We start from the raw sequence: 23,452 nt of genomic DNA, 5'->3' as shown, positions 1-23,452 counted from the left end.
GAATCAATTTGTTAATGAAAAGTTCTTTAGTTCTTTTGGATTTATTATTTCTCTGTCCTACATATTTGCATCTTAAAACTCTTAAGATAAAGTAATCAAAAATGTATTTTTTTAAGGAAAAGTATATAATTAAAGAAAATAGCAAGACTAAATTGACTTTAATCTCTTCGTCTCTTCTTTTCGCTGTGTTCTGAGGATTTGCTTGAACCTGCATCATCTTTTCGTTTTGATCCAGTTTTAGCTGTGTCCAAGAACTTATCAAGCTGAAAGATATCGTCTTCTTTCTCGAACTGCACAGGTCCAGAACGAGGATTCTTACGGTCAGTTCCTGAGAATTCTTTGTCTGGAACAAATCTACTGGTGTTAACAATTTTATCTAAGTCACCGCCATAAATATCTTGATCAACTTGTTTGCTTGGTCTGTACAAATGTGATGCAAGAGTTCCACTTTCACGCCATGGCTTATCATAAACATTATATGCTTCATCATCTCCATATCCTGAATCCATTCCTTTAGTTGTGTTAAATAGACGTGAATCGAACTGTCCTTCTCCACTAAATTGTGTCTTGCCTGGCATTCCCAATGCAATTTGCTCACTAATGTCACGTTCACGTTCTTTCTGATGTTTTGTTCTCTTATCTGGAGCTGCTCTTTGAAGATTACGATCTCTTGCACGTTCTCTGTGTCTTTGTTCACGAATTTCATCTCTTTCGCGTACTTCTGATGTTGTTTCGCCTTCATTCTGTGCATAACGACTAAGTCCAGCACGTTCTTCACGAGCACGTTGAGCCATTTGACGCAATTGTTCTTCCTTTTTCTCCTTTTCTTTTTGTGCCAATTTCTTCTCAAGTTGTGCACGAGCTTCAACAGCTTCTCTTGCCTTTCTGTCTGCAATATATAAAGCTTCAGCCATTTTTGCGAATTTTTCATTAATGTGGACTTGCTGCAATCCTCTTCCATCAGCAGCTAAACGTTTATCTAGTGGAATTGTATATCCTTTTGCGTTCTTCCAATTACTTATACATGGTGGCACTTTCCATTCTTTTTGTTCCTTTACTGACACTTTTCTACTTGGCGAATGTAAAACTGGAGCTGGAGGTGATGGCGGTGCTCTTGGAATCTTTTTATTAATTTTAAATTTAGGCGGTTCCATTGGATCAACTTGAGCTTCAACCATACGAATAATTCTTTCTTTTGCACCGGAATTAAATTGCATTGATTGTTGCGATGGCTTGTACCGGATATATTGAGCAGCTCCTTGCTTTTCTGCAGCTCTGACAGGTAAAGCTGCGGCAATTTTCTGATTTGTCAACTTTTCTAATGCTTTTCTTGTATTCTCTGTGATATCAGCAATCTCTTCCTCACTTGGGCGCTGTAGTTCCTCTGCATTTTCTGCTAAGACTTCTGCTGGAAGTAACTGATTGATGTTTGAATATACAATCTTATCTTTTGCATGTCCTTGTCTAGCGATTATATCATATTTCACTTTTCCTGTCGAATCTGTCTGTAAGGCTAAAGCAGTTGACTTCTTGCCACCTGAATTCGGTCTTGCCATATCCAATGGATATTGTGCGACATGGATTTCTGGAAAAGCTCCTCCATCGCCGTAATCTGTTTCATTTCTTGGTATGAATCCACGTCTTGATCCATAGGGTGGTGCTGAATTCTTTGCATTTTGAAGAGCTCCCAAATTCACTGAAATTAATTAAATTCTTAGCGACTCTTTACGAAGAAAGCAATTCATGCAATTTCCTCACCTTTTATAGTTGACTGTTCATCATCTCTATCGTAAACTTTATTTACAGGATTTGGTAACACTGTTTTTAATGACATTGTGTATGAATATTACCGTATAATCCTATAATTAATAAAACAACTTTTATAAATAAGATTCCAAAATGGTGTACTAAAGGGAGTCAAAATATGCTTCTACAATAAAGGATTAGAAACTATGTAAAAAAATGAGGGGTGCTAAACTATGAACTTCAGAAACTTTTTAGTACAGCAATACAACATAAATTCATTAGAAATAATAAAAATTGATTTAATTATAGTTAGTCTATTTTATTGAATCATCTGCTATCGTTAACAGGTAAAGTGAAATTCCCGATATTTAAATCATAAAGAAGGTCTAGTGATAATAATGCGAAGTAGTGAAATTAATATTTTCGTAATTTTCCTTTGTTTAATTTTTGTTGTGACGCAGTAATATTAAGTTCCTAGTATTTCCCAAAAGTTACTCATAAACAAAATTATGAGGGTGGATATAATTATGAGGAAATCATCAGATACCATTAGAATTAGTCACTAAAATATTTCTTTTAATATCACATAATTGATAAGGCACAGATTAAGTTTTTTGTTCTGATCTTTTCTACTTTATGGATGTATTGGTGAACAGCGTATAAAAATTGTTCACATCAGTTAAATCTAATTACAAAAGATTATTGCTGTTATGTGAAAATATTCTTGTCTAACTATCACTAATTTACTATTTTGCGAATATAGTTCTCATCGTCATAATTTCTATAACATCCAATTGAGGGAAAGTAATAAATTCAAGACGTAAAAAATGGCAACAAGAAAGAAGGTCCTTTTAAAAGTCATCATTTTGGGAGATTCAAGTGTTGGGAAGACATCCTTAATGAACCAATATGTCAACAAAAGATTCTCAAATCAGTATAAGGCAACAATTGGAGCAGATTTCTTAACAAAGGAAGTAGTTGTCGATGATCGTGTCGTAACAATGCAAGTGAGTATGATTCATACATAAGCCTTGACATTCAATTTAACTTTTTTCTTTCCGTTTATTCTAATGAATGGCTAGATTTGGGATACAGCTGGACAGGAGAGGTTCCAGTCACTCGGTGTTGCATTTTATCGTGGAGCAGATTGTTGTGTTTTAGTTTTTGATACAACAGCACCAAACACATTCAAAAATCTTGATTCTTGGCGTGATGAATTCTTGATTCAAGCAAGTCCTAGAAATCCTGAACACTTTCCATTTGTAGTATTGGGAAATAAAATAGATTTGGAAAATCGATCCGTAAGTATTCTAATTTTGTTTATATTTTTATTTACAAGAACTACTACGACTTTGCAACTTAATATTCAATTTGTTTTGTTGAATATTGTTTATTTAACATCTTCGTAAACCTTTCTGTTATCTGACTGTGATCGCTCAGTTTCTCTTATTTATCTCCATACGTCTTACTAATTAATAATAACAAATGCCATGTATTGAGCAGAAGAGAAAGATATCTTTAGATAATGATGCTTAACACATGTTTGTCATCAAATAGTTTGTGTGATAGACAAGATAAGAAATCACTCTTAAGATTAAGTTTTTGATCATTCGTAATGCAAAGAATAGCAATGCTGCATTCTTACTTGTTAGGAATTGCATATTACGTTATTCACAAAAAATAGGCATTTTCAGCTTATAAATTAAACAAACTTAATTCAGTCAAGGTTCAGTGCTTAAACCAGAAATTATTTATTTTATCTCAGCACAGATCATTTAAAAAAGTTTGATATTTTAGTGTAGCAAAAAGTTTGAGAACCGCTGTTTTTCGAGAGGATCAAACAGTTTGTTACAGTGTGAAGAAAATAATAATTACGCGATAATAAGATAAAAGATCACATAAATGATTTTCATGTATTACATTGCAGCAATTAAAAAATTAATCAATTAATTTCATTTATTTTCCAACTCGGAAGTAGTTTGTTGACTTTGAGACTGCGATATCTCGATACGATCGCATGCGATATCAAATTACAAAGTATTAAGTAGTTCATTGAGATTATAAGAGCACATATAATCAAATTGCTATATAAATATGGTTTGAAGTTCAAAGGTCCTCCTTGTAATATTAATTAAGTTTGTGAATTTAAAGAATCGAGAATCTAATCGAAAAATATCGTATTTTTTTAGGTATCAACAAAAAGAGCCCAACAATGGTGCCAATCTAAGAATGATATTCCATATTTCGAAACATCAGCTAAGGAAGGAATTAATGTAGATATTGCCTTCCAAACTATCGCTAAAAACGCCCTGGCACAAGAAACTGAGGATTTGGATACAACATCTGGCTTTCCTAACATAACTCTCAATGCAGACAATAATCCAAGACCACCAAATGACGGTTGTCAATGCTAATTAATCTAATTAAGAGAATGATGAACGAAAAAATTGTGTTGAAATTAAAGTTTAATCAAGCAAGCAAGCAAAAAAAAATGAAATCGATAGCATCGATTTAGGCAGATAAATATGATTAAAATAATTCTTTTTCAGTAAAAAACAAAATAATTAATGAGCAAAGAACAGCAACAACGTGAAATTAATGCATGTGAAGATTTTTTTCTTGTTTTTTGTCGTCTAATTCCAAAATAATAGAACTATAATTAATATTTATCATTTTTAAGAGAGAAAAAATTATACAGAAGAGGAACTAAGAGATCGTTTACAAATGATGTTAATTTAAGAGAAATCTCTAATTTTATGGACATCACTAGTGAATGATCTCTGAAGAGCTAACTTCACTAAAGTGATATATCTTTTATTATTATTATTTTGGGTATTCACTACTAGACTTCTAATAAATCGTGGGTTTAGAAAACATTCAATCTACGATTCTATATATTTTAATCCTTAGATTTAATGACAAGATATTCTACTTCTGGTGAAGTTGGTCTTCACTTTATAAGATTGTGAAAAAAGATTTGGGTTGATATCCCATTCTTTGTATATTGTAGAATAATTATTTTTCGTTTATTGGACGTAATTTTTATAATTTCTTTCATATTATTAATTTTAAATTTTCTCCTCACTCTTTACGTCGCTCTTATTTCTATTGTAGCAAATTCTTCAAAATAAGCTGAATATAAGGAATAAAAAAATTTAAAAAAAGAAAATCAGAAAACTGATGATATATTTAGGCTTTTTGTGACATTATAAACACAACAATTATTATTCAAATAAAAATTAAAAAAAAAGTTAAAAATAAAATGTGTTTTTGATGATTTATTCTACGTTTAAGTTAATTAATGACTCAAAAATACGGCAATTATTAACTTTTTGAGTATAAATTAAATCAGAGCTGGAAGTCGATCACAGTTTTATATGGAGTCGAGTCGAGTCATGTCAACTTTTCCACACAATATCCGAGACAAATTCGACCTGTGATTTTGATATCTTATGACCATAGAAAAATGTAAAGAATTTGGTACCTTTATTTTCATACAAATCAAATTTTGAACATTTCAGAGATTGAAGTCGACTTAGCGACTTTGCTTTCTCTTGTTGGCTTAAGTCGACTTTAAGTTGAATTTAGACTCGTTTCATTTCAATGCCTTCGACTTTTAGGAGATTATAATTAGTTTATCTCTAACTGATAATTAGCAGTTTCATTATATTTGGCAGTATTAAGTATGATCAATTATTACCTCATTTTTTGTCGATTATTTCCAATTATTAATCGAAAACTAAAAAGTGTATCCAAATTTTTAAAAAATGAATGAATTCTTGCATTTTTAAAAATTATTTACAGGTGTATCCATCAATTTGTTAAAAACACCATATGCATACTATGGCAATTTTATTCGAATAAATTCATATTACCTATAAATTATTTCATCATTAAATCGTAGTAGGTTCTAATTTTGTTTTTCAATTTATCTTCTCAGTTTGTTTTTGAAATTTTTTGGTCATTAAGAGACAATTTTTTAACAACTTTTTCTTTGAAAAATGGCATACCTGAGATATCCTGAGATAAAATTGTAAGTATTTTAAGTTTCATCATACAAATAAATCAAATGAACTTTAAACATTTTAAAAAAGTAGAACTAAAAAATATAAAAACCAACAAATCAAATTCAAAATTTTTATCATTCGAAGATTACTTTGTAAAATTTGAAAATTTTCCTTGTTTGACACGTAACAAAATCTTAACACTCAGAGCCTTAAGTTATAAATGAACGGCATCAGAGAATATAATTTTAACTTAATTGTTCTTAAACAAATTTTTGCAAAATTATTATGAAATCTTAATATTGAATGATTTTAAAAATTAAAAATAAATTAAGTTTTTAAGCAAATTTTACTAGCTGGGCATTAGCTCATCAGTTCTCTTTTTCCTAATAATTCGAAGAACATTTAAATAATTGTAAATTAATCTTCAATGAAAAAAGTTATTGCTAAAATTTTATTCTCCACTCAAAATCTCGTTAATTCTGCTCTGCAGATTAAACATAATTAAATTCATTTTCCCTCAAATCCACATTAAACAATCCCAATTATTTCAATAATTTTTTTCAGCAATTCGTGATGATTTGGTAATTCTTTTATTTGCAAAATATATTTATTTATCAATTTAAAGACAATTTTCAATCTGAATCGCTACTTATTTCCATGGTAATTCTCGAGCATGATGAAACCACTTGCTACTTAAAATTTTCCATCAGAAATACAAAAATCGAGAGAGAATTTCAGAAAGAGAGCAAATATTGGGCGTTTCAATATTGCCATTTTTTCACCAGTATACAATTGACTCCGCCTCCTATGTAAACGCTCTCGAGCAGAAACACTCTTGTTTTGGTATGAATGTGTTAATAATATTAAGTGCCGTCCTAAAATACGTACATAACATACTCTCAAGTCAATTCATTAGCTCACCATAAATTCTGTTTTTTATTACGCGTTGTGCATTCGTATATTCGGTGCGTTTCAAATTTCTTATAGTGTGAAGCTATAAGCACACAGTCTGCCTGTCTCGTTAAAGATTCATTAAGACATACAAATTAAATCTCATTATCGCCAATTAATTAAGATAACTAAATTGAGGGCTTTTTTATATAAAACATATTTATATGACTTTACATACATAGCTAATTCATTTTGTGTCAGAGTGTGTGTCTGCATATTCAATTATTATGTGATATTTAAAATCATGAAATTAAATTAGTTAATTTAAATTGAAAATTTTATTCGTAATTAAGTAAGAATTTAAAAAGAAGAAAATGATGCCTTCGGCAACAAACGCGACGACTCTTAAGCAGACTTTAAAGCCTAAAATTGGATTTTCAATTGAATCAATTGTTGGAAATCGAGTGAAAGGCGATGGTGACTATTGTGATGAGTCTGAGGATGGACTAGAAATGATGGAAAAAAATCCAAAATCTGATGATTCTAATGAATATTCACAGTTATTAAAACGTGCGAAATATAAATCGACCGAAAATTTAGATACATCAAATTTAAGACTTTCAAGTTCCAACAATAATAATAATAATAATAACAATAATTGTAGCGTTAATAATAATATTAGTGATAATAAAGACGTAAATCATGACGGTCCAAAATCTCAATCTTCATCGCCAGTAACACAAATATCTTCAACTGTGATGTCTTCAGGACAAAAGGGACAGCCGCTTATTGTTCCAGGAATTCCTGCTGGTTTAATTCGTCCAATTGTCTCACACAATACACAATTACCTGCTCATTATCCTGATGTCACCACAGGACATCCACAACTTTTAGCACAATTTCAGGCAGCCGCTGCACTAGCAAACGTACAGAGTGGATTTAATGGACCTATGCCACAACATTTGCTACCTCATTTACACAATCCAAATATGCCGCGTGAAAGTTATCCATTATATCCATGGCTTCTTAATCGACACGGACGAATATTTCCTCATCGATTTCCTGGAAGTGAGTATTGAGTTTTAATTATCACACTTTTGACTGCTTACTATGTTTCGTATAGACTTTTTTATTTTTTTATCATTCAATTTATCGTTCTTCATCCTCAATCGACAATTAATCGATTTTCTTTTCCGAAACGAAATGACTGATTACGATCCGTTTGACTGGTATTAATTGGCTAATTTGAATTCTAAGATTTTTTAAGAATTTTCTTTACTTTTCAATTGCTAAAAACTGCGCTACTAATTCCAATAAATATACTTATTTGACTGTAAAACTACAACTTTTTTTGGGGGTTAACGGTAAATTACGAGAATATAAAAAGGCAATAAAAGTGATTTTGCTACTTAATCAATAAACCAATACAAGTCCGATACAATCATGATGTAGTCACATATTGACGCATATAAATATCATTTCTGTTTTATAATTTTATTGTTTTAATCAAAAAATAGCATCATTGATGATTTCGACCATTATAATCATGAATGGCATGATGAAATCAAATTTGGAAGCTACTTTATAACAAGATACCATAAAAACGGTGAGGATAGAAATAAAAATAATTTGAATAATATTTTGTGCTATTAAAGGGTGAAGATGTTTGTGAGATTATATCTTAAAGCCAATTATGTTATGCTAAAAATGGTTATAAACCGTTATGAGCAATCGGATTGATGTGCTGATACAAAGTTGTTCACGGAATTTAAAGATGATTGTGTGAAGATAATGAATGAATTTCACACTGTATTAGATAAATGCTACTAATTATGATTTTGGTTAGTTTGAGTAGATTTCGAAATGATTATCATTGACATAAAATCGATTATTGATTGACTAGTTTTGATCATGAGAAAATTCTCATAATGATAAACCAACAGCGTTTATTGATTAATAAGTTTAATTAAAAATTCCACACAAATTTATTTGATAACAACAATGTTTATTCTTCAGAGATCAGAAACAGACTAAATATTTATATGAAGGGGACTAACAACTAAAAAAGGGGAAAAAACTAATTTTAGTTGCATACAGTTCAAAAATAAAATAACCGTTGGTATATTCTCAACAAAAATAAATAAAATAAATCCAGAAATATCAAGAATTTCGATATCCATTGAGATACTTCTATCATCACATCATCTCTCCTCAAACGAATATTTTATGAATATTTTTTTCCCATTCTCAATAAGTCAATAAATCTTTCAAAGTTGCAAGCCACTTAGTAAACTAACGTAACGAATTAAAAGGCGTCAATAAATAAAATTCAAAAAACGAATGCACATAATATAATAATAAAATTAATTTGCTTTATATCTGAATGTGACTTAATAATGTAAAAGAGAAGGAACACTTGCAAAAAAAAGAAACAACCAACTACATGCCGACTACTCGCGAAAAAAAAGAACACAGAGAATTATAATAAAAAAGAATAAGAAGAGATGTTTGTTTGGATACATGCCCGAGATGTAAAGGAATTGGCTGCTCCTTAGATCTTTATTATAGATATTATACTTTAGCAGCTGTAGCTTAAAATACTCCAATTAGTAAAAAAATCATTTTAAACTATTAATTTTGAACCACAATAAAATTCCTAAAACATAACCTGATTCCATGTAATCATAAAAAGCGACATAAAATTTGTAACATACCACTCGGGACAGTTTTGTATCGCGTATTCGTTTCAAATAGACATTTAATGGATGAGTGGGCGATAAATAAATTTATAAGTATCGCATTATATTTAACTTGATTTTTCTCTTGCATTCAATTAGCTTTAAACTGAATGAATGAATGAATTATACTGAAAAAAGTGATTTTTTCAAGGTGTGGATTCACGTTTAAACAACAATATATTAAAATAATAATATGAAAATGTGCTTAACAATCGAAAAAAAGATTTTTTTTTATTTTATTTTATAAATTTTTTTGTATTGTGTGTACACATATTACATATTACGGGCGCCAAATGAGTTGCTGCCTTAATCGCTACCAATTTGGAATATGTTTTATTAATACTATCGTGATAAATATACCTGATAGATTAAGGCATTGTATGAGATTGAGAAGAATAATTATAAATCCTTTAGTCATTTATTACATTTTGTACAAGAATAGACATGCTAGTGACAACAATGCCAGGAACTTCACGACTTAAATGTGCATAATTATTTTCTATGAGATTAAAATATTTAAATTAATGATAAATGAGATGAACAAGCGACTGAACAAGGAGATTAAGTATTTAACACATGATTGGTAAGATGTAAATTGGAAAATCTTGACATTTTTGAGTTTCTTAAATTTCAAAAGTAGAACGAAGTGTTATAACGTTCATTTGAGATTTGAAAAATATTTATTGCACATAGTTGAATATTGCCCTTTTCATATAAAATGTTCAGTCTATTTTTGAACTCGGATAAATAAACATCTTATTTATTAATAAATCCATGGGGAAGTAATTTTAATTAAACTACAGTCACCACATTAACAAAATTAAGCTTTATCAATCAAAAATCATAATTATAATAATTCCAGTTTCCTTTAAAACATGATTTATGGATAATATGAACAAATCACGAAATCTCAAACTTATTGTATTTTCCTAATGTCTCAATCTTCATAATATAAAAGAATTTTAAAGACTTTTTCAGTGTCAATTTGCTTAACAATACAATCCAAATGTTTTGTGTTGTATTATAAACGTTTCAAGATAAAATTTATGAGTTACCGAAACTGCTAATGAAGGAAAACCACAAAAAAATTCTCAATAAGAAGGATCAAATGCATCAATTTCCAAGCTTAATAATCCCCCTTGAATAATTCATTAAAGTTAATTTTATAACATTTTTTACTAACTTGTATTTCACTTCATAAACAACATCATGAATAAGAATTGATTTTCATAATGAGAGCATGAAATTGAGAAGTGTAAGAAGAAGAATTGGAAGGGGAAAAGGTAGGGAAGTAAGCACAAAAACAGCATTTTCATTTTTCATTTTTTTGACATCCAATTGTTTAATTCTTTCCTGTTAACCGTCATTGTTGAAATTCTCACACGCATGCACAATCAATTTTTCCTACATTCAGTAAAATTTTCTTCATCATCATCATCATAACCATGGACGATCATTAGGTGTGCAGAACCTTTTTAAGTGTAATTTTGCTTTAAATGAGTATTCATTTTGACAGGATACTTTTTTAATGTAATTGGCATTCAAAAAGCGCTTTAAGTACCGTAGTCTAATAATTTTATTTAAATATCTTTGTGAAAAATGTGCTAATGAACACAATTAAATTTGTTTTTTGTGTGTGGACAGCATATAATATATGTTCTTTATAGAGGAAGAAGAATGTGAAAGGAAAGAGGAGTAAGGTAATTTAGGATGTTGGTTTGTTATGACGCTCACCAAAATAGCCCAAATTTTCGCTTTGGTTATGTGGAGCTTAAAAAAATTACCGTATATTTATCATCATTATGTTTTTTAATATGTCGTCATTTAACATTCTCTAAATTATGATAATGCCATGTATGTTTGTATGTTATGTTTTGGCAGTCAAATGACCCTTATCTCATCTCATGTTCTTGTTACTCTCTTTATTTCATTCCATCCTTTATTATTCATAAACGACGTTTGAAAAATGTAAGAAAAGATAACGAAAATTGTCGATGATAAAATGAGCAACTAATTGGCAGCTATTAAGTAATAACATGTTGTGATATGCGTATAATCATTCATTCATTCATTCATCGATGCAATCATTTTTTGATCATAAAGATTCAAAAAGATGTTTATATGCCATAATTGGATGAGGTGATAACATATCCCTAATCATCATTCATGACAAATCAACATTAAGGAAGACGAGAGAAAAATTTGCATTTAAGATTTTTTTTTGCAAGTGAGAAAGGAGGGAATGGAAGAGGCGATAAGTAAGGAAGGTTTAAGAAAATTGCATTTTTGACGCATGTTGATGGGTAATGACTAATTGATAAAATGAAATATTGCTAACGGGTTTTTGGTGTTTGAATAAACATTTTCAATATTTTAAGAAATTTTTCTCACCTCAAAAATGTTTTCTTAAATTTACAAGGTAAATTAATCAAGTTTAAATTAACATTAAGTTTTAATATATCGAAAAAAGTGGCAAAAGGCAGCAAACATTATTAAAGCCTTACCATCTGCTCATTTCTCCTCTTATCTCACATTCAGCAAGTCAAATTATCACCAAAGACATGCTTTTCATGCAAGAAAAAATATCAAAAAAAGCTGATACAGCAACAACCTGCTACTTAAGTGTAATTCATGTTGATAATTATGTTAATACATTTACTCTCAACAAAGAAAAAATATGTAATTGCTTAACTGTTTAAATAGACATCGACGCTAAGCAAATAAATTATCATACGAAGCTATTTAAAAGTCAATCGATAATTGAGCGTCAATCTGAATTATGCTGAAAACAAGTTTCTTTTACACCTTTTCTTCGAGGGTATAATAAGCTTTATGAATATTATTGTATATTGCAAATATGAGTGGTAATAATTGAGATCAATATATTTTAATTAAACGAAATTGCTTTAATATTATTATTGCTCATGCCATGAATGTTTTACGGTGATTTCTTAGCAGATTTTGCTTTTTGCTGATGGCAATAAAGATTTAGATTGTCCGTCGGGTATTCTATAGGTAAGAAGATCATTTATATGGCGTTGTTAATCAACAGAAAATAATATTTTTTTAATGACATGAGAATTTTAAATATCCAGGAATTATAATGATTTTAATAATAACAAACATTATTTAAATGAATTTTGATGATTTTTCCAAATTTTTCCAGAATTCCATGACTTTATTTCCATTTTCCTAAAAATGCGCTCACGCAATAAATCCTCAAGAACCCTCAACTTTCAGCATATATTCAAAATGTAAATTAAATAAAACAACACAAGTAATTGATCATTAATGATATACAAACTTCCCCATTCTATTCCCCCATTTACATTGAAAATTATTCATTGAAAAGGTCATATAATTTACATGAATTGGCCATAAGATCAACATGTGTGATAATTTTTATTTCTGTTATTTTTGCAATTTTACACAACTTTTTATGTCAAGAATTTTTTTTTTTTGCATTTCACCCTCAATAACTTTTTACGTTTCACAACCTGCACAGACAATAAAATAAAGCATTCTTCATTTTCAACTCAATTGCCATGAGCACCAAAAATGAGCATAACACTATTTTCATGGGTGGTTGATCAAATTGAAAAATTGCATTAATTCGATTTTGTGTTTATGTTCCATTATGCAGGAGCCGTCGAATGAGAGTCATTAATGCAACACTTATCCATTGATGCATAAAGCGAAGGCAGTTAAATGCTGTAGCATATTTAAGTCTCAATTCATTTACAAAATAGCACAAATTATTTTCAACAATTATTTGTTTGTTTTGTTTGGGTTTTGAGGCAGTTGGAGATCAGATAAGATGATATCTAGCTATAGGAAAATGCGCTTAACATGAATAATATTGAAATTTTTCCGTACCAATCAGTCCAGATTTCGTTTATCACTTCCATTTTTCTTCTACAAAATATTTCCTTGTACAATATCTTTCATACCTTTTTTGATAATCTACAAATCACATAGCATTTCCAGATTTTCTTCTTCAACCATTTCGGAAGCCAAAGAGAGTGCGCACTGCTTTTTCGCCATCGCAGTTATTAAAATTGGAGCATGCCTTTGAGGGAAATCATTATGTAGTTGGTGCCGAACGGAAAACATTAGCACAGCAATTAAGCTTAACTGAAACTCAGGTGAGTGAATGAAGGAGATGGAAATGGATGGATGGAATGTTAAATGAGGGGAGATTATGAAAATTAAAAATTAGTTCGAAATTATTTTTCAATTTTTATTTGTATTTTTTATGAGTCATGCTTATAAGAACATGGTTCAAATGTTTTTTTATTCGGTATTGTTGGCATGAGAATTATAGTAATGGGGTTATGCACTGTTTAATTTTTGGTAAAGCTATGAAATATAAGGAAAGAATTCTGTTTTGGAATTTTAAGAGCCACTTTGAATGCAATGATTAATTTTATCTAAATGAGAATTATTTATTGAGAAATATTTTAATATGTGAGAGTTTGTTGGGATTTTACCATATTGGGATGTAACAAGAAATTTGTTGTCGCATAGATTTGTGAAAATAGTGAAATTTTTTTTATTTATTACTATAAAATGATGAAATTTTGTTGTTTAGTTTATAAATTGATTTGCATGGCGAGTCTTAAATTTAGCTCAATATCCTTGATGTTGTGATTAAGCACAAACAACTCAAATACATTCCAGAATTGCACAAGTTGGTTAAATGATACAAAATCTAGCATGGTGTCAGATTTAAACCGAATTCGGTACCAAGTCAGAGTCATGCCGGTCTGATGCTGGATTTGGGATCGATTAATCAATTTGTGCTAGTCGAGATTAAGTCAGAATGTTCTAAAATATCCAATTCCCACATAATAGACATATTAATCAAATAAACATAACAAACTTTTATGCGAAAATTTCTGTTTAGATTCCCATTAGGTAAGCCTTTGTCTAATCTAAATATACAAAAAATATATAAAAATCACATTATTTCACACATAACAAATAAGTCAGTTTGAGCAGACAAAGTTTAATCGATTAACACGAAAAACACACGAATGAAGAAGAAACACTCACAATTGAAATAGAAGTGCGATAAAGAAACAAAAAGCTAAACATCGAACATCGAAAAAAAATCATGTCGAGTTTAAAATTTTCCATGTTGAAGAGACACCGAATACTATTTTAGGCCAATTTCAATTCAATGCGTTGTCGTAATTTGAAATATATTACTAGAATGTATATTCCCATTTTCATATTGATGTCTATTGTGTGTATAAATCCATAATAATAGCATTCATAAAAGAAGAAGTTGAAGTAAGTTTGGCATGAATAAATTTGGCAAGAATATGATATAATATTAAAAAACATATTCATTTCCACCATTAAATCATGGCGTCCTACATTGTACGTCTATCTGTTCAAACAGAAGCAATAAAGCCCTATAAAAATAATAAAAAAAGAGAAAGAAGGGAAAGGAAAAAAAACGAGCATGCAATAAAAATCATCACAGCCAAATTTACTTACACAAAAAGCACTTTTCCACATCATAAATTTCATTGAAGCCTGGATTAGTCAATTATAAGTGTGAGTAAAAGAGAAAATCACCCCTCAAAAAAATGATTCAATCTCAATTTCAAAATGTTACCCGGGGTGTTGTGTTTTGATATGAAATATATACTCTGTATGATATTACATGAAACACACCAGCAAGAGCAATGAATGAACAAGATGATAATCGAAAATAGGGTGAAAATAGTAGCGCAAATTATGAAGCTGCTTGTTGTGTGTATTGTTAGAATATTGCCATCATTTTTGCTATGGGTGATTCTAGAAATGGAAGTAGTTCTTGACATTCTAATCCAGATAAATTTAATTCATATAAAATTGATTAATTGACCAAAGAATGACATTCTTTCATGACTGTCTACATAAAATTTGCCATCAAAAGATAAAAATCTACTTCCAAATATCTCCAGCAATTATCTTTAAGTTAAAGCTGCACCTAAAAATCAACAGCCATTAGTGCTGGGACCATTTCTTTCCACAGAATCACCCAAGTGTGCATGATATGAACGAAAATTGACAGAACCGACGAACATTTCTGTCCTATAGACGCATACAATTTCTACATCTCTCTTCTTCACATCCAAGCTTGCTCAATTCACTAAACGATTTAAAAAGATTGTCATTTTGTAAAAGAACATAGGAAGAACGAGTGAGTGAGATAGAAACAGAGGAAAAAAAGGCATAAAAAATAAATTGTGAAGTGTTTAAATGATGTTTGCGAGAAATAAAACATAATAGAAGGGGAGGAAGTGAATAAATATCACGGAGATACTTTTTTTATTGGAATACATAAAAATGTTATTACGATTATATTTTTTATACACACGTTTCATGTTTTGAAAATTGAAGTTGAAGGAAGAATGAACCCTTGGGGGACATTCCGTCAGATTTTTTCCGAGGGACTTGTAAATTATTAGGTTCTATAGATTAAGATAAGAGGTTGTTTGTGTCATTTTGAATTTGTAGTGCAAAATTAATATTTTTTTGGGTTAGCACGAACAGTCGGTGCTACAATTTAATTTTCTGAGCAGATATAATCTGAATATTTCTACGAAAAGTAATCTTGGGTTTTGATTAATTGCTTAAAATTTGATACTGTTGACAAAATTGGCTTCAACTGATTTTGGTTACAAACCATGTCCCTGCACCAAACCAGTAATGGTAGCCGGTTTGTCGTGGCATATTAAATGATGATTTTTTAAAACATTCTGTCTAACCTGAATAGTATTAGTCTATCCTAAACATCAAAACGGCCTGAATATGGCATGATGCCGAATTTCAATCAAATCGAGCACAAAAGTAGTGTCACGCCGTTCTGGGACCAGCTTATAATTATGAACAAATCTTAAGCTCCGACCAAATAAAAGTCGTAGAAAAATGTGAGACCCAAACATCACAGTATTCTCAGTCTATTTCAATATCTGACAAAACTCTTCGCAAGGACAAAAGAGAAAAATTTTCACCCGACAATTTTTGCACAACCAAAACGTTTGGAACTTTATATTATTACTGGTATGAGAAGAAAAAAGGGAGGAAATAAATTAAACGAGAATTTACTCTGGTGTGTTCATCTCTATTCATTACATAGACTGTTACAATGGCAATATTTCAACACAACAGCAGCAGCAGCAGTAATATCACACAAAATAAATGTATAAACGCTTTATGATAAATGTTTTTATATTCGAATCTCTCTCGAGAATCATTTTGATTAAGGCATGATAAAAATAAAAATTGTTCGCACTCACGATTTCACATCAATTTCGTGCTTCTAAAATCATATCTTTCTCTTTTCTACGAATACTATTAAATTGTTCGGGGTTTCAACTACTAAATATAATTACATGATTTATAAATAAATTGATCTGACAGACATGACAAATTGAGAGCATCTATATGGTATTCTTGTAACGACTACGATGACGATGATTATGATGAAGAGAAAGAGACGTAAATAGAGGGTGGCAACCTCGTTATTATGTAAAAATAATATGCTCAATTTTAACACTAAATGGTTGGGTGTTGAAAATATATTCACTAAACAGTAAGTAAAGTAAATGTAGCAATAAACCATTTTCGAGCAGTTCTGCATGTTTTTCGCATTTACAATAATTTTAAATGAAGACAGAGAAGGAAAGAAAGAACGATGAGTTGCTTCAACGAATTTTTATGATATATATGCGTTTGGGGTTATCGATTTTTACTTATGTCCGTTTTTCTTCGATTTTGTTTAGTTAAGTTCAGTCGGGTTCTATAGAGCTTAATACTAAAATTGCTTTTAAAGAAGTTTTCTCTATACAATTGTTCATTTGAGTTCCCTATCCTGAGTCCCTAGAGCTTTTGATATTTAAGGTGACATAAAGTAACAACATTTAAGCTAGTCAATAGTTTTGTTAAAAGGATGGTCAGATTCCCTTCAATGAGTATGCTTAATCAATATAATTAAACATGGTCACTTCTATGACCTTATTCATAAACATTCTCCTTGTATGTTGAGGATAATGTTGATAGGGCTCAAAGGCTATATCATAACAGCGTCATATTTACCCACACACTTCATCCATTCCTTTACTTATCAACTCTTAAGTAAAGAGAAAAAAATAAGTAAAAAATAAAAACGTGAAACTTAACACATGCATAAATGAAGTAAGAGAAGAAAAAAATAAATAAATTGGATCGCAAATAAACGAGATAATTGCTGTTTGTGGTGCTGCTAGTGCCGTAGCAAATTTGTTTTTCGTTTCTTTTCATTTATTTTGTAAATGAAAGAATGCAAATTGTTCGCGCTTTCAATTTTCTTTTTACTCCTTGCTTTTATATTCCATCAAGTCTTTCCAGCTAATTGGTCTCTTTAAATAAATTTACATTTTACCTGATTTGTTTTTTTTTTTTGCTTCATGTAACAAAATAATAAAAAGCACAAAAATTATCTGCACTTTTTCGCAAATTATTTTGCAATTTAAATTAATTTAATTTTTTTACTGCTTTTTTTGCCACAAAGTTGCTCATAAAAACACTATTTACTAATTGAAATTAATGGTAAATAGTGACAGCATTAAGGAGTTTCAAATTAACAATGAAACAGCAACTTTTCAATCTTCTTGTTTAAATTGTGAAATTAATTCAAACTCAAGTTTATTGCTTTATAACAAATGATTATCCAATTTTTTTGTTAGTGCAAAAACGGCTTAATTGATTGAATTGGTAATAAAAAGTAGCTTAAGTAAGAATATAATGAATGTAGTTGATTTGTAGTTTTCAAATAAATTGGAACGGGAATTAATTTAATATTCTTAGACATGAATTCAATGTGAACGTCTACTACAGGGACGTATCCAAGGGTGTTTTAGTTTAAATGTTATTCTAACCTGTTCCTAAAGTTAGATCTATAGGAAATATTAGACCAAAATTCACAGAATCAATAAGTTAAATTATGCAAAGGATTGAAGACTGTTGAAATCGGCAATGCTTATTTATTAAAAAGTTTGATTAAAGATCCTCATGGATTTAATTTAATAAAAACGATGTTTATTCTTCAGTGATCAGAAACAGACTAAATATTTACATGAAAGGGGACTAACAACTATAAAAGGGGAAAACTACTAATTTCTAACATTTCAAATATAAAATAACCGTTGAGATATTCTAATGAGTGCAATTCTGTAAAAAATTTCCCGGATCCGTGACTGCTTGAGTCACAGCAGGAGATATTTCCAATATCCAACAAATTATGATCTATATTACTGTGTTATTTTGAACTAAAATTAACTAATTGCAAAATTTACATTCACTATAAATTTTCTGACTCATTATTATTGCTCAATTATTAAAATATCAAATTCTAGTTATTCTGTTTAGCAGCTACACCCATAAGTAAACTCAATAGACAGTATGCTACAAAATTAAGATTAAATCACAGATTAATACTCGCAGTATGATGCAAATTCATTAGGTTTATTAAATTTCTGCCTCTCAAAATAATCAGTTACTGCTAATTATAATAATGTACATAATCATTATTATGACGTAAAAAAAATCGTTTACCTTCTTTAAAATGCGAATTAAGACTGATTAACATTTTAATAGACTCTTGTAAATTGTCTGAAATTATGTCAGAATTGAAGCAATATGTTAAAGTAAATACTTTTTCGTGTGCTCTATTTGATCCATTTTATTTCTTCTTATTCTCCTCATCACTCTTCCAAATCACGTTTGTGTGTACATAATAATTTAAATTTTTGTTTATTCTCAAAAAAATAAGAATGTAAGCAGAACGGGGCTTAAGCTTAATAATAAAAGGCGCCTTCAATATGACTCACAATAATTTAAAAAGTGCAATTTTAAGAAATTTAAATTAACCTTTGGCGATTTTATTTTTGTTGAAATTTAAAAGTGAGAGAACGAAAAATGTGGAAAGATGGAAACACATAAGGTAGTGGTGGACAACCTGTGTGCAACCAAAAAGTTTTGGAAATGCCATGAACCGTATGCCATGTATAGCAAAAAATAAAAGTTTGTCCACCATTGACATAAGGGTTAATGGAAATTGTTAGAATCTGGTAGAATAAAGCGCAGTTTTGGTCCGAGCGACACAAAAGAAGAAGGATCGGTCACGTAACTTTAAATGCCTTGATTAACCGCTCATATGGACGCCATAATTAGACGGCTTCAATGTGGTGTCAAAAAAGAGGTTTAGCGAAACCTTAGAACATCTTTCACGTAGCCATCTTTATTTGTGTCGTTGGCTAGGTATTGCTTTTTTTTAAATTTCAACGGGGTTTTGTCTCAATCCTTAATTATTTGGAAATTTTTGTCAATAATCTGAATTTTCCACTCGCTTACACCATTCATGGCTCAGAATCTTATATGTTAAATTTGCAGCATATGACTTGATGAAAAAATTTCAAAAAAAATATTGTATTTCTTGCAATTTATATCTCATTTCGTATAAATAACACGAAAAAAGAGAACTTTGAAAAGTGATTTAAGTCACAAGAACGGAAACGTTTCATAAAAGCACCCCAAAATGATTTATAAAATTAATGCACGCGATACATCCTCTATCTCTCTTCTGTCTTGGTGTAATTTCAAACTGAAAAGAAAGGCTTTATATTTCTAAATATGGTATTATAACACGGAAGGTTGCTCGTTTAATGTATAAATTCATGTTATAGCAATCAGAATATTACTGTATATATTATTGTTTCGACTCAACTTCGAAAGTTGATTATATATACATAAACATTAATTAATTACTAAGTATTCTAATTGTGAAATAATTGATTGCTGTTTACAATGAATATTTATTGCATTACACATGAAATTTCCTCCTTTGCAATGTGATATGTATGGGGAATAGGCATGTACACATATGGCTTGCTTTTGTGAAGAAATGGGTATCGATGGGGGAGAGAAAGGAATAAAACATTTCTTTATGCAAATTGTTAGGCACACAACGTGCATTTAAGACTTATAATAGAGAACTTCTTCTAAAGTTTGAAACACAATATGCGCTTGATGTATGTAGCAAGTGGTTATGATTTTAGAATTGATCTAGGGCGATTCGCAGGTAACAATTTTTTAACAAGTTAGGGTGGATCAGACCTCTGCACTCAGGAGACCTACAGTTTAAAGTGGGATCAGGTCTTCTTTGATTAGGTACCGATCTGGTCCAATGGTTACTCCGACGGCTAGAAATTAAATCTAAGAGTTGTCTAAGACAAAGCGTTCATGAATAAATCTACGATTACTTTAAGGTTGCATAAGGAAAACAAAGTGTATTCGTTTGTGGGCTGGTTGAAATTTCAATTTAGCTTTAGTGAGTTTTGCATGCCAACAAACCACTTATTTTAATATAAAAGTTTTGCAAAAAAAGAGAAGTTGTGAAAATAAAAATTGTTATTATTAAATTATTGTACATGATTATTACAAAAGCATTAATCTATATTCATTATTATTGTTATTTTCTTTTTCTTCCACTCAACAAATATTTTAGGTGAAAGTCTGGTTCCAAAATCGTCGAACAAAATTCAAACGAACGCAACAAGAAGACAGCGACTCAAAATCATGTAATAAATCTAATGGAAGTCCCAAGAACTTTGATGACGACGAGAATGATGATGACGATGAAATGATTGATATCGGCGACGAATGTCCATCGGATGATGAAATGGTGGACAATTGCGCATGAAAATTATTCCATCGAGAGATTCAACTCTTAATTGCTTTTGATTGAAGCGTCATTTTCACATTTTTCTCTTTCTCTCGGCTCTGTCTCATCCTCAATCTCTCAATTCAGTGCAAATCACAAAACATAAAATGCATTTCTAAAGAGCTGACAAGGGATGAATACTTAAGGGTGCTGAAAATAATTTATGTACATTAGTTTATAAATTGTGGATAAAATGGATCGAATTCTGCTGTCAGGACAACATCGCGTCTTACCGTTAATACAGCGACGTAACGGTGGTCTAGCGAACATGATGTGCTGTTCGGGTATGCTTTTAAACGAAAAATACCTTACACGACCCAAAGTACCTTACCCTTGGCAGAAGATAATGTAGCCAGTAGCGTGGAAATGAGAAAAGAAGCGAATAATGCAATGCTTGGTGGAAATTGATTTGCCGTTTAAGTGACATTTGTTGCCTTAGCACAAAACAACAAACAGTAAATTCAATTATTGTTATGCAGACATATTTTTCACTGATTGAGCATCAACCGTCAGTGCATAAAATTGTGCTTCATTTAAAGTGATTTTTTTTTCGTATTTTTGGTGAGCAGCACAAGAAAAAAAAGTGTTCATGCACAAAAAATAAGTATCTAAATACACACAACACGGGTGTACGGTATGTGAGAGAGACAATGATGAATTGTGGATGAAAATACGAGGCACAAAGAGAAGAAATAAGGCAGCATGTAAGGTGATGCGTGATTACTTCTTACTTCTTTTTCCTGCATATGTGTATATATTATATATCTACATAATATCAACTTAAATTGTGTACATATAATTATGGTCTCGCTGTCAATTCACATATCTTCCAATGACTTTTTAAGAGAAAATTTTTCTTTTCGTTGAGCTTCCTTCAATTTGAGTAAAAAGGAAAGAAATAAAGAAAAAAATTAAATTGCAATTTGTATTGAATGTAATTGAGAAAAATTTACTGCTTTTATGATACTTTATGTGTGTTTTTCATGCCTTAATTTCACTTTACTTTATACTTTTTTTTATCACTCATTACTCAATTATGGATAATGCCTTTTGGGTTGTCGACTATGTTTTCGAGATTATTTTGCAGTTGCTATAATCAGTGAATTTTATATGAAATAAAAAAGTCTGATTAAAAATAAGTAGAAAACAACATTAATATTATAATTTTCAAATAGAATCTCTTAAGGAGGTATCTTCCCGGAAAGCACAAGGCATAGAAGTTTGCGAAAATTCGACTCCAGGCCGGTGTGAATCTCGTTTTAGGCCAGATTCAAATAAAAATGGAGCTCTGAGTAAGTCAAGAATCGCATATACGATCATTTCTACTCTGTGTGCCTTCCGGGATCCTATATTGTGAATTTATCAAAACTACAGTATATTGCATAGCAAATTATTTAATTTTATTGTGATATATATGTTTGTATTAATTGATTATCAGAAAATTTGGATAGATAAATTTGTATTAAGTTTAAGGATTAACCAGAGCTCGACCAGAGTTCGACTTTGAAATTTCCATGCAAAATTCGAGTCAATTTCGAGCTCTGAGATTAACTGATGAAAATGATGATTTCATTTTGAGACTAACAATTTAAGTAAATTATCCGAACAGCACTCTAGGGAACCGCTACGTTGCCTTATGGTAAGACACGAAGTTACCCTACGCTCGACTATTTTATTTTATAAACGGAAAAGTCACATCAATTAAGTTTAATGCCATGTAAAATTGACGTAAAAACTTATATTTTATTTCTTCAATATTTGACGAGTTAGTCACAGTTAAAAACCTTTAATGACAATGACAATTTATCTACTAAAATTTTTATAAGGTATTCTTTCCAAAAGACAACCTTGATGATCACTTTTAGTTATTAAAACACGTGTAAATTTTATGGAATAATTTTATTTACATTTAATTGTGAAAGAAGTTATGACTTTTTTAGTTTATAATGTGCCAAAAAGATATAAAATATTACACAAGAAAACTGGAATTGGAATCAGCTTCCTTTTCATTATTAAAGCATAAAAAAACGCGTAATAAATAAGAAATACAAAAGAAAAATTTTGAGTTTCCTCGCTTATTTCTGCTTTGAGTGTGCCAAATAAACAAAGGTGTAAGAAATAATATGTGACACATTGTAAAATTTATTTTGGTGCCCTTGCATTGATTTTGTCAGAAAGTTTATTGGAATTATGAACTATTCCAAGCGACACAAATCATTTGTGTCGGACCTTTCTTCATTTGTGTCGCTCGGGTATCAATTAAGAAATATTAAACATGATAAGGAATAGATTCAAAATTTGAAAATTGTCAA

The 23,452-nt window shown here is 30.2% G+C and overlaps 3 protein-coding genes across 4 annotated transcripts; 2 read left to right on the top strand and 1 right to left on the bottom strand.

Annotated features, from left to right (window-relative positions):
- Positions 1-3: 3 nt before the first annotated feature.
- Bx42 (Puff-specific protein Bx42) lies at positions 4-1,927 on the bottom strand. The gene is made up of 2 exons (XM_070636390.1): positions 1,759-1,927; positions 4-1,696 (listed from the first exon to the last, which is right to left on the bottom strand). Exons 1-2 carry the CDS (start codon positions 1,832-1,834, stop codon positions 159-161), a joined length of 1,614 nt encoding a protein of 537 aa, XP_070492491.1. The 5' UTR covers positions 1,835-1,927; the 3' UTR covers positions 4-158.
- A 32-nt stretch (positions 1,928-1,959) lies between these two features.
- Rab7 (RAS oncogene family member Rab7) lies at positions 1,960-4,627 on the top strand. Its single transcript, XM_070636391.1, has 4 exons — positions 1,960-2,093; positions 2,510-2,753; positions 2,829-3,047; positions 3,936-4,627. Exons 2-4 carry the CDS (start codon positions 2,574-2,576, stop codon positions 4,158-4,160), a joined length of 624 nt encoding a protein of 207 aa, XP_070492492.1. The 5' UTR covers positions 1,960-2,093; positions 2,510-2,573; the 3' UTR covers positions 4,161-4,627.
- Positions 4,628-6,710: 2,083 nt separating this feature from the next.
- Positions 6,711-21,979, top strand: LOC139087645 (homeotic protein empty spiracles-like). 2 transcript variants are annotated; one of them, XM_070636512.1, is made up of 3 exons: positions 6,711-7,712; positions 13,370-13,527; positions 20,925-21,979. In XM_070636512.1, exons 1-3 carry the CDS (start codon positions 7,019-7,021, stop codon positions 21,117-21,119), a joined length of 1,047 nt encoding a protein of 348 aa, XP_070492613.1. In that variant the 5' UTR covers positions 6,711-7,018; the 3' UTR covers positions 21,120-21,979. The 2 variants fall into 2 exon arrangements, with proteins under 2 accessions (XP_070492613.1, XP_070492612.1); XM_070636511.1 differs by having other exon boundaries at positions 13,361-13,527.
- The last annotated feature ends 1,473 nt before the right edge of the window (positions 21,980-23,452 follow it).

This window comes from Chironomus tepperi, unplaced genomic scaffold (genome assembly GCF_022539635.2).
Source record: "Chironomus tepperi strain 1889 unplaced genomic scaffold, CSIRO-AGI_Ctep_v1 contig_128, whole genome shotgun sequence".
NCBI lineage: Eukaryota > Metazoa > Arthropoda > Insecta > Diptera > Chironomidae > Chironomus > Chironomus tepperi.
Note: the sequence above shows the minus strand (reverse complement) of the source record. Positions and strands in the feature narration are given on the sequence as shown.

Excerpts from the sequence above, each read along its gene's own strand:
- LOC139087645 (XM_070636511.1), top strand. The coding sequence starts at position 7,019 with ATGATGCCTTCGGCAACAAACGCGACGACTCTTAAGCAGACTTTAAAG. Across the intron at positions 7,713-13,360 it reads TCCTCATCGATTTCCTGGAA|CATTTCCAGATTTTCTTCTT; the intron begins GTGAGTATTGAG and ends CAAATCACATAG. Across the intron at positions 13,528-20,924 it reads TAAGCTTAACTGAAACTCAG|GTGAAAGTCTGGTTCCAAAA; the intron begins GTGAGTGAATGA and ends CAAATATTTTAG.
- Bx42 (XM_070636390.1), bottom strand. The coding sequence starts at position 1,834 with ATGTCATTAAAAACAGTGTTACCAAATCCTGTAAATAAAGTTTACGAT. Across the intron at positions 1,697-1,758 it reads TGAACAGTCAACTATAAAAG|TGAATTTGGGAGCTCTTCAA; the intron begins GTGAGGAAATTG and ends AATTAATTTCAG.
- Rab7 (XM_070636391.1), top strand. The coding sequence starts at position 2,574 with ATGGCAACAAGAAAGAAGGTCCTTTTAAAAGTCATCATTTTGGGAGAT. Across the intron at positions 2,754-2,828 it reads ATCGTGTCGTAACAATGCAA|ATTTGGGATACAGCTGGACA; the intron begins GTGAGTATGATT and ends ATGAATGGCTAG. Across the intron at positions 3,048-3,935 it reads TAGATTTGGAAAATCGATCC|GTATCAACAAAAAGAGCCCA; the intron begins GTAAGTATTCTA and ends GTATTTTTTTAG.